General features: G+C 38.9%; 1 protein-coding gene across 1 annotated transcript in view; it reads right to left on the bottom strand.

The window, feature by feature from the left end:
- Positions 1–2,094: 2,094 nt before the first annotated feature.
- Positions 2,095–11,725, bottom strand: part of src (SRC proto-oncogene, non-receptor tyrosine kinase) — a 29,298-nt gene continuing 19,667 nt past the window's right edge. The window contains exons 4-12 of the mRNA XM_085393034.1: positions 10,452–10,550; positions 9,225–9,328; positions 7,212–7,361; positions 6,879–7,034; positions 5,833–6,012; positions 5,390–5,466; positions 5,154–5,307; positions 4,740–4,871; positions 2,095–3,484 (exon numbers count right to left, since the gene is read on the bottom strand). Coding sequence (XP_085249160.1) covers positions 3,276–3,484; positions 4,740–4,871; positions 5,154–5,307; positions 5,390–5,466; positions 5,833–6,012; positions 6,879–7,034; positions 7,212–7,361; positions 9,225–9,328; positions 10,452–10,550 — 1,261 coding nt within the window. The 3' untranslated portion in view covers positions 2,095–3,275. The remainder of the gene's footprint in view (positions 3,485–4,739; positions 4,872–5,153; positions 5,308–5,389; positions 5,467–5,832; positions 6,013–6,878; positions 7,035–7,211; positions 7,362–9,224; positions 9,329–10,451; positions 10,551–11,725) is intronic.

Raw genomic sequence — 11,725 nt, 5'->3', positions numbered from 1 at the left:
AATGAAGCCACTGCCAATCAGACTAGATGACAGATTTCTAACAATTTTGAGAAGATCCCCAACACCACTGGTTGAAATGCATCTGTAAGACATGTTTTTGATGAGGATTCAGTGGACAGTAGATGGAAGCACTGAAGGGCGAAATGCATATCTCAGGTCCAGTGTCAGTTCTTTGCTGGGATTTTTCCAGTTTCTTAAGGACATGACTTTTAGATACCATTCACCTTTTGTACAGACAGACTGTACACCATACTGAGATATGCCTTTTTTTTTCTTTTTCTTTTTTTTGCTAAAAATCTTCAGGAATCACATTGCTGGTTCAAAAAAATTTATGCCTGTCAAACTGTATTATCTTTGGTATTTTTTCATTGATTCAATTAAACAAATGGGAACAAGTTACGTGCTCTTGTGACAGGAATCTACTAACAAAATGCCTAAAGATACAATTTTGGTTAGCTGTCAAGTTGTTATGTGTAGACACAATACCGGTTCATCCCGTGAGTTAGGCGTCTATTTTAGGCTTGAATGATTCAGCTCATTGTTAAGTGGCACAATAAACAAAAAAACATTCCTCTTAAAATATTCAGGTACAAGGACTAGACTGAAAATGAGTGAAAAACCAGACAAGATATGCAGAGAAAAACTTTGAAAGAACTATTGCTTAAAAGCACTTTAAAAATTAAGAAAAAATGTGGCTCCTTGGAAACAAAATATGAAGAAATAAAGACTATGCAAAAGTCTTGTAATTAGACTATTTATATGTAGATAAAAAAAAATTGACACTACTGTTCGTTGCATGTCGCTATAAATATGCTTTCAAATCTTTTTCTAGGTCAATGGAAGATTACCTTTGTGTCTTAGAAAAGGATAATCAAGTATTTTGTGTACATTACTGCTTTGTGTGAGTATGTTTTTCTTTCTTTTTTAAAGAAGCATTTGTTCAGTTAATAAACAAAAGCGCGTGTCATAGGCAGTATACAAATTTTATTCAAATTTGAACAGTAATCAGTAGGATTTAACAAAGAGTTATTTATGAGAAAATTCCCATTGGATACAGTAGAAAAAGAGTATATATAGGAATATCACTGATTTTAAAATATCTGCATAGCCAGAAAGGAGACCCACAGAACCCCACAGGAAATGTCCTTGGCTTATTAGCAAGGCTGCATACTGACTATATGATCTTTTTCATGCACTTTATCCATACTTTTGCTCAAACATTCAATGAGACAGCAGGAAAAGGGAACGATGCAAACAACCCAACTACACCTGCAGGCCATTGCATTCTTTATCCGTGCAACACAGCAGATGTAACACAGATATCAAGCTCCTATTCATGGCAGCTGCATCATCCTTTTGCGTGGAGTTACTCAGCCTTAACCAGCAGTGCTTTGGGAAATCCCGGCTGGAGAGCCCACTCGAGGAACAACAGAAGGTGGCAGCACAACACTGTCAAACAGATTCATGAAAGCAATATGTCTGACAAGAATGACACGCGATTACCTGCTAATTTCTCAGCCTGTATAGCAGCATCAAAATGATCTAAAGGTCATCACGATGTAAACATTGTGGTATTGATTGTATTATGGGAAGCATCGATGCTGGTAGATTATCAGTATGTGGCGAGAAACAACTGGCACGTTAATGTTCATCTGAGAAAGGTTTCACAGAAATACGTGCACAAGAAACATACCTGTGCTCAGAAGTGTTGCAACTATGATTAATCTTATACTTTAAGATGTTATGTAACCCAGAAAAGTACCAGAAAGCAAAATAAACAATTGGGTTATTCTTTAAAGTAATAAATTATAAAGATATATACAAATATTATCATTAAGAATATTTACAATTAGGTTTCAAGAAGCCAATTTTTTTTTTGTTATACCTGCCACCGTGGTCCTGGGAAAGCATTGTAGTCTGCCTCCTATAGGCATCAGGGAGGCATAACCATACTGCTGCTCGTTTATCATATTCAATAAGAACACAATGACAATATCTCCAGTGTAACATTGTCCGAAAACTTGCACTCATTAGTGAAATACTACTGCTGGTTAAAAATCGTCTTCATATCCATGAAGTTGAGAACTGCGCGGGGACATTCACCTGATTTTAATGCGAATGCTTGAAAGTAAATCTACAGATTAAAATGCATGCTGGTGATCCAATTGTGATCCAAAAGTGTACACAGATGCAGGATCTCACAAACAGTGGATTATCCTTTAAGAAGAACAGAACAGCATAACCTCTGTTTAGATAACACAAGCTTCATTGTAAGAAAAGTCCGGAGTATTAAAATACACTTTTACACAGTAGAAGAGAGTAAAAAAGACATTTTTCATTGGCACAAAAATCCTCACAGAAGAATTCTTGTTTTCTCCATCCTGAGATGATCTTTAGTGATCAGTAGCCATTTATCTTTATAGATTAAGAAAAGTCACAATTAGCAAATAGAGACAGGGACGGCCTCTTTTCTTCTTTGCGTTGAGCTGTATGTTGGTCACAGCAATAACTCAATTTGTCCAGCTGGTGAAAGAGACTTTCACATCACAAAATCTCACAGCAATCCAGAAACAAGCCTCAATGTTGCACAGGGGAAGTGTGGTGCTAAAAACTGAAGTATTACCATAGAAAATTTCCAGTTAATCCAGGTATAATAGCAAATTCTTTTTAAAGAGATCGATAATATCTTAAAATTTGATGTTGGTACCACATAGATGCTTCTTGAGCAGAAAAATGGAAGACGGCGTCTGAGCGTGTGCGTTTCGAAGGGGATCCCAAAGAAAATGTGGCGAAAAGAGACATCCTGTTGTAACCAATAAACTTAACTCTCTGGACACCCACCCATGTTTGACTGATATGCTGTCTTGTAGGCCATGTTGTGTAATTGATGGTGATAATTATAAGATCAGTCAGGAGAAATAACATAGGAAGAACCCACGAGGAAGGCTTATTAGGACACCTTACAAACACATAAAAGGCAGACACACCTCTTTGCCTGTTTTGGGTTGTTGAAAAATAATACCATACCTTGAAAACAGTCTCTCAAACTGGAAATGTTGGAGAGACTTTGGAAAGACTGGATTTTGCTGATTGGTTTGATGTCACTCAGAATCAATGATTGTACCCAAATATGTGTCAGTTCTTTGCCCCACTGGACAAAAAACCCCCCAAAAAACACAACCGCCCCATACACAATTATCCATGCACTTTAAAGACGATGCACATGCTCAGTTATGCACATCCATACTGTGTGCACAGATATGTTGCCAGCTTGGTTACAGGTTCTCTCCTGGCTGGTACTGAGGCTCTGTGGAGGTAAAGTAATCCTCCAGGAAGCCCTGCAGGTACTCGAAAGTTGGCCTCTCCTCAGGTTCCTTCCTCCAGCAGCTCAGCATCAGCTCATGAAGGGATTCGGGGCACTCTGCTGGACACGGCATCCTATAACCACGCTCCACCTGGTCTAACACCTCCCGGTTCACCATACCTGGTAGAGAAAATAAAGCATTATGAAAGGTATGCAGCTGAAAAACTATATCCATAGTTGGAGTACTAAGTAAGACATCTTTATGCTATACACAGAATACAGAATTATTAGGTAAGTGTGTATTCTGATCTTTTTATTATTTTTATGCATATTTTACAATTATTTTCTTTCACTGAGTTATTAATAAAACTCCTAAGGGCTGACATTACAGCAGCACTTACTCTTAAGACACAAATTTTTTAACTTTTTCATATTTGTATGATGTCACAGAGCATTTAGAGAAGTCAACCAGCTCTTATTATGGCTGTCTTGCAAATCTTTCAGGTCACTCAGTCAGAAACCTTTCTGAGTGCATGCTAACTGATGCCCCCTAGTGGTTACACTTTTTATTTTTATTGTGAAGCAGCCAAACTCTACAGTCTTCCCATTTTTTATAAAAACACAAGACTATCAGAAACCCATTATTCTCTGGTGCCACGATATTCAAGAACTGGAACGCTGAAACACGACCACAAATCAATAAGATTGATATAATGAAGCATTAGGAGCGAGCCAAAAAATAATAATAATAAAAATAAATATAAACTAAGACTGACTCTTGATGGACGTGGTAGGTGGGCTAACTGATGCAGATGACCACTTTCAAGAATCTGGTTAGGGCTAGTACTATTAAGGATGAGCTGGTGGGAGTTTTCCATTCTGACTAGATAGTCAACAAAGGCCTCGGATATAACCCACATATGAATTCAATCACATCATAAACAAATGCAGGCTTTCTCCATTCTTTAACAGCATTTTGAAAGCTGTGGCTGGTCCTTCAGCAAACACTGACTATGAAGAGACCACGAAACTGACATACTTCATAAACAGAAGGACTCCTGAGAGTTACTAAAAACAGGATGACCTTTTTTTTAAAAAGGGGTTGTGAATATTTTTGAAAAGCCAAAAATGTTACAGTTACCAAATTTAGGAAATGCACAGTCTGTGTAGGTTATCCAGGTCAAATGACCAATAGTGGGTTAATGATCCTCAGAACAACCTCCAAAGGTTGACACCCCTACTGTGGGTTTATAATCTGGGATTATCTGCCCACCAGTGGTTTTAGATCTCAAATGACCTTTAGGATTGATTTTTTTATGTGTTATTTAGTCTCTCACAGGGAAAAAATAAACATACATTTCCTTTAAGCATTAAGTTTTGAGGTTCAAATTCCTTCAACCATAATAAAGCCTTAAACAAAATTATCTATACTTGCCTGGGTATGGGACTCGGCCTTTAGTAGCCAGTTCAGTCAGTAGGATCCCAAATGACCATACATCTGATTTAATGGTAAAGCGGCCATACAGCGCAGCCTCAGGGGCCGTCCACTTGATGGGAAACTTGGCACCTGCAAAAGAACAAGTTTATCAGGAGGCTGAAATTAGATCATTGTAAACAGGCTGAAACAAAAAACCAACTGGCAGAGCTTCCTGCTGTTCAACAGCTGTGACATCACAAAATCACTGATTCCTTACACAAAAGTGAAGAAACAAAATCCAACTAGATATGTGATGCCTTTGAAATACTCTATATTTGGCCTGGTGTTAGAAAAAGAGAGAAAGGCTACTGTGTCACATCGAGAAACAGCATGATAAAATAAATGCTGTCTTTTTTACACTTATGCTTTTACCTTGCCTGGCAGTATATTCGTTATCCTCTATGAGGCGAGCCAAACCAAAGTCAGCCACTTTGCAAACCAGGTTATCTCCCACCAGGATGTTAGCAGCTCTTAGATCACGGTGCACATAGTTCATCCTCTCGACATAAGCCATCCCTGAAGCAATCTAAGAAAGGGGCAAATCTCTGTTTTATAACAGAAAAGTAACAAACAATTAAATAATAAAACGTGATATTATTTGCACTGACCTGTGAGGCCATGTCCACCAGCTGGGGAAGGCGAAGCATCTTACCCATGTCCCCTTTCAGAAAGTCCAGTAGGCTACCTGTTAGTGCGGATTAGAATAAGTTAATCACCACTGAGATTATAAAATTCCTGAAATTCATTTTAAATTTTGAAAAAAATGTATGCAGAAATGATGTTTATTTATAAATAAATTCATTGTCTAGAACTTTCTTTTTTCCCAGGCAGTAAACACATCATAGTTTAGCTCAATTTTTGGCTGTTTCTGCTTAATCACATCCCCTTTTTTAAGACATGTCCATCTTTTAATTAGACTTAGAAATATGATTTCGATGAGTCATAATCAAATAATATTTTAAGTACAACACATGTTTATTTACATTTACTAATGAAAAAATGTACTCTGAAAAAATATTTAAATGTGGCCAAGTGAGGACCCCACGCTGACCTTGGCCCATGTACTCTGTGACGATGTAAATCGGCTCCTCAGACACCACAGCGTAAAGCTGAACCAGCTTTTCATGTCTCAGTTTCTTCATGACCTGAGCCTCCTGCAGGAAGGCCTCTGGGGACATGGTGCTGGGCTTCAGGGTCTTAATCGCCACCTGCGTTGTACCGTTCCATGTTCCTGATTAAAAACAAATGTTATTAGTATAACATTAGTATTGATTGTTAGAACTTAATTCAACTCCAGCTTTCCCCCATTAAAACTGAAGTCATTTAAGTGTTAAATAATTTTCTAATGCACCTCTGGACAGTCTTGTATATGGTTGCTTTTTTAAATGTTGCTCCATGACCATCCTTTTCTGACAACAAAACATTTCTGCTTAAAAGCTAATTACTGGTAGTTTCCAGTAATTAGTCAGAGCTCAAGCAAATGGAAGACTCCTGTTTTTTCACTATGAATTTGCCCCAAAGGGAAAGACAAATGATTGCTGATTTCTACTGTTATGCCTTAAGACATTTGTGGGAGGACAGTCAGTAGGTATGACCTGAGCATACCTGGGTGTGCCTGAAAACACAAGAGCTTTGTGGTCGCACCAGCACCAACCTCCATTACACTTAATTTGCCTCCCTGTCAGTTCATCCACGTTCCCAAAATGAAATTCTAACTGACAGGTCATTGTTTTCATACACTGGAGAAGATTCATTGCACACTGTAGTGGAAAAAATGCAAAGCGACAGAAACAAAGATCTACTGAACAATTTGAAAAAAGCAGCCACACTGAAAATGTTCCAGAAGTGACGTCGGCATATTTAAAGGGCATATTGGCCAAATTTCTAAAACGTTTGGCATTTTATTTTCCCTGGCATCAACAGTGATCATGCAATAATATTCTAATCAGAATCAGCTATCAGTTACAGCAGTAATAGTTATAGCTGTGCAATTTTTCAGTCATGCAGCGCTAAAATAATTTATGCACTTTGGTCTTACAATAGCTGTGACCAGAGAAAATAACTGAATATCCATTAAAGGAATAAAGCCTGACTCACCCATCCAGACTTCGCCGAAGCAGCCCTGTCCAAGCTTTATGTCAAGACAGAGAGACTCTCTCGGGATCTCCCAGGCGTCCTTTGCTAAGCCCTGAGTCTGAGGCTTCAGTACAGGACATATGTCTGTTAGGCTGTGACACAATCCATCAGCATGCTCTGGGGAGGGAAGATTGTGAAGCTGGTCAGTGGTAAAGCAAATAATGGGCAGGAAACACAGGAAAGGTTTAACTAAAAGAATAAGTGAATGAATATTAGAGCCGCTCTGCTCATTTGTGTAATTACTAAAGACTCTGTTGGGGAAGCTAAAAAGCATTTTGTCTGCACTGAACTCACTGCGGTAATGATTGACAAGCTGCTGTAGGGAGTTGAACTGGGTGCGTGACGTGATGTAGAAGCCTCCACTGTCCAGCTTCCTGATCTTGTAGTGCTTCACATTTAACCCTTTTGTGTTGTCATAATCCAATACAGACAAACAGTAGGCACCTGGGGGAAAATGATAACCAATTAACACAAAGTAGCAAAGACATTGATAGCATTGATTCATCGAATGATGTTAAATCTGTGTTCTTTCTTTTAAATCACCTGGTGGAAAGTAACAGAACATTTGCCATTCAGAATGAAGAGTAATTGGAGTCCATTTTTGTGGGCAGTGTGTTCATTGCAACACCAGAGGGCAGTGCTGGTCAACCAAAAAACAGTCTGAATCACAGATTTGGCCCAAGGCGATGCCTAGCCTTTCTCTTTATTTTTGAACTGGGCAATATGGCCTGTGGTTGTATAGCCTCAGCTCCACAATGACCTAATTCTGTCTCACTCACTCACCCAGTATTTCGCCTCTGCTCCAGCTCACCCACCTACTCCCCTTCTGCCTATCTCTCCCTACCTTCAATCTTTTCTCAGTCTCTCCAGATTCCATATATCTGCTCCATAACAGTAATCCTGTAATGTACCAGTGTGTACACACGACATATACACACAACTGACTGAGCCCGAAGAGACTATTTTACTGCTGCAGCAGCAGCATCAGAGTAGCTGCCTATCAGAACCATCTCTCTACACTGAGTCCCACAGGCATCACATCCAACCTTTTCCCATCTGCCTGATTTGTTTCTCTTCTGTACCCACGTTGCCACATGACTGACACGGCACAGCGGGGAGCACAGTGAGCAGCACGGAGGCTTGCCTTACTGTAGAAAGAATTTGCTTTCTTCTCCTCGGTGCCTTTTTAGTCTGATATGTCACAGAACAGAAAATTCATTTTGAAATCTGAACATTTTACAAGTTCATAGAAAGATACACGAAGAGGTGTAAAAATAACTGCACACTATGTTTCTGAGATTTTTTAAAAAAGTTCCCTGGTAGACTGGTTTTAAAAATAAAAATCTACATGCCCAGGCCCTAAAAGTTTTACATTTACAAATACTCTTTCTCATACTCTGTCATAAAGGAAAACTTGTGAGAAAGCCGAGGGCTGGTGTTTGAAGGATATCAGAAGTCACTGATTCAGGAGTAGTTTTGTTCGATAGGGATGAGTGTGCTTTGAAAAAACACTTTTTAAAATCAGAAAAACAATCACAGATCCTAAAAAAATGCAGGCAAGCTTTTAACTTTTTCCTTGTCTTAACAAAAAGTACATGTACACAGCTTGCATGCCTGAAACACCTCAACTAGTTATTGTATGACTAAAAACTGGAAACACTGCACTGCAAACTAACAGATGTTGATGGTGTTTCCACCTACAATAGAGCTCCAATCAGAAACTCTCCTACAGCACATTAAATATTAATATTGTATGATTCTGTGTTTTCAGTTCAGTACACTTTTATTCAAAATATATTAAAAAAACAAAACAATCCGACACTGATGTATATCTACATGCAAATCATATCCCTTTAAAACTGTGTTGTGGATGAGTTAGTGGGAAGATCAGCTAAATCAGCTAAATCAGCTAAATCAAGCAAGAATCTCTTGATTCTTGCTTGTGGTGAATTACCTTTTATAGCTTTCTTACAATTTCCAGAAGCAATAATGTTTTTGTTTGTTCAAAGTTTTTTTAACAGATTAAGGGATCCGTTTGTACACAAACTACACTTTAGAAAATCTAAAAAGGATATCTAGGTGATGTTTAAATACGATTGAGTAAGGAAGTAAGGAAAGTAATGTTGTAGATGCTGGCACAGCTTTCATTTTTAGAGCTACTTTACGACCAAGACCAGATATATTTAACGAACAGTCTGATGATCAATGCCAAAATAGTAGTTACAGGGAGTTTCTGATTAGAGAACAAATTAACTAAGTCATTCAGATACTTCACCGTATTCCAGTTTCAATTGTGATTCAACTTACCCTTGGTGGTTTCACTCTCTCGCACCAGGAAAGTCCCTCTCCTGTTCTCTAAACTCAGCAGCAGCCTCTCAGAATCGCGGCGTGTGATTTTGCCAAAGTACCACCTGGTTGAGGTCAAGACACAACACATGGGACACAAGGGAGCAGATTGGTGAGGGGAAGGAGATATGAGTGGGAGAAAGAGAGGGAATGGGAAATCGAGGCTGAACTCGCTTATAGTCTCAGAAGGTTTCGGTTATTCCAGATGCAGTGCATACAAGTGCCTACAGTGCAACAGCTGCTTACCTGGACTCTAGAGCCAGTTTGAGATGACTGATGGAGAAAGAGGCAAAGGTGAGAAACGAAGTTGTTACAAAAAGTTAGTTTGTGAGTTTTATTGTAAGCAAGCAGGTTAGCATGAGAGGTTTAGCAGAGAAAGTGGTTTCTGAGCTACAGCGAGTTGAATGGATAGTTTAAGATTTCGGTGTAATGACTTTCATCCCAGCATCAAGCCCAAGATCAAGTCAGTGTTACATTACAAAGACACTCACTTAGTTTAGCTTACCTTAAAGACTGGTAACAGAGGCAAATACAGTCAAATAGTAACAAAGTTCACTTGCCAGCAAGCCCAATTTTTATGCTCTTTCTAGTCCTTTTGCTCAGTTGCTACTACTTTCGTAGCCTCATAGTGAGCTTTAAATGGGATCTGTGACACTCATTTCCAGCATTCTTGGACTTGACTATTTGGTGGTGCTTCTGCCCTCACAGCCAGAGCCGTGTGCCTGATATGACCATATAATAGACATCCACCTTTACACGGAGCACAGAGTATAAGAGACTGTCTGAAATCAAGTATTTAGAAGCCTAAGCATTTGGCTGAAGTATTATTTTCCACATACACTGACCTCATTACTTCAAACTAATAATATGTAGCAGTAGTCGCTTTGAAATGGTTAGGTTCATGTATTTCACTACTTTTAGTGAGAACCTGGCTAGCTGTTGTGAACTCGCTGTAGCTTTGGTGCTAATTTTACATAGCTATCAGCAAAAAAAATGAAATAAAATTACCTCCCAAAATGTAAAACTATTCCTTTAAGGTCAAATTTCTAATTCACAATAAAAGTAATAATACTGAAAGCTCCAAAGAACACAAAGTTTGAGGGTTAATCTTTCCATGCACTTGGTGAAAGACAGATAAGTGTCACATCGAGAGGGAGAGAGAGAGAGAAAAAAAATAAAGGGGTTTACTCTTCTGCTTGGATGGAGTCAGATGGAGCCACATAATTGCTGGGGATATAACCGCTCTCTCCGGTGGTCAGGGAGCGCGCCAGCCACCAGTCCCCTTCTCTGCACAGACGAAATGATAACACACAGCTTTACCAAGGCTCATCACAAGTCCAAAACACAAATGTGAATTTTTGGGCTGTTTATCAAGTGTCTCAGACCATAAATGAAAGGATAGAGTTTGTTTTGCAATTTTAGTAACTGCTGCAATAGCTGTAGTATTTCAGCTCTTGGCTCTTGGAGAAGCTTGATGAAAGTCAGCCCAGGTTCTTTTTCTGTTATGCAATTACTATGGTTGGGAATCGCTGTAACTAACAAGATGATAATATCATAATTTACTGCACACAACAGCAACATGATCTATGCGCCTACAATACATCCTGATATCTGTAAGTGAGGAAAAGATATCCCTGAAATGACAAAATGCAGCAATTATGTACACCACTGTGGTGTCAGTGTGGGTATGTATTATCATCCTTATTCAATTAATATTATTATATAATAACGTGTCGGTTCAGTTAATTAGTTCTCTGATTTGCTTTCCCCCGGCTAGTTTCCCCTCTGAGAGTTTCTTTTCCATCAGCACATGTTAGTTAACTTCTGTTCCCTTCACCCTCTTTCATTTGATATGATCCATAATTAGTTGCGGTAAATGAAGCAGTGATTCTGGTAAGTCAAACTGGCAAAGGGACTCCATCTAGACCCTTTGCACGCTTTAATAAAAATGCTGATGTTTACTGTCAGTGTACTCATGCCATATCACAACAGGGGATGATATTCTTGTGATTCCCATCCCTAGTAATTATAGAAACATATGGATATTGCAAAAGGCAGACTGATGGTGCATGAAGGCTACACTTTACGAGAGGTTGAGCTGTTGAAGCTTTGCAGCACTATATTCACAAGTCAAATTTTAAAGCAATATGTTTATTTGCTTTGATTATTTGCCTCCCATTGATAGTGCTGCAAGGCTTTCAACCAACTGCTACGGGGCGAGGGCAGAGGCATCAGTTTCACATATGCTTCATGTGATACAAAGAACACAGGCTCACAAATGGTTGATTTAAACACAGTCGTAGAGAAGCTTCACAAACCTGCAGTTCACCTTCCTCCTATCAAAATGTGATGGTTTGTGAAGGAGAAATGGGAAAGAGAGATGAAATGGTGAAAAAGAAGAGCGTTGGAGAAATACAGAGAGCATATTATGAGCAGTGGCAGAATAGCAAAGTACGCAGAAC

Source organism: Rhamphochromis longiceps, linkage group LG20 (assembly GCF_057381845.1).
Source record: "Rhamphochromis longiceps isolate RC_006_pf linkage group LG20, R_longiceps_female_GT1.1, whole genome shotgun sequence".
Lineage (NCBI taxonomy): Eukaryota > Metazoa > Chordata > Actinopteri > Cichliformes > Cichlidae > Rhamphochromis > Rhamphochromis longiceps.
The sequence above is the reverse complement of the archived record's forward strand: the minus strand, read 5'-3'. Positions and strand labels throughout refer to the sequence as shown.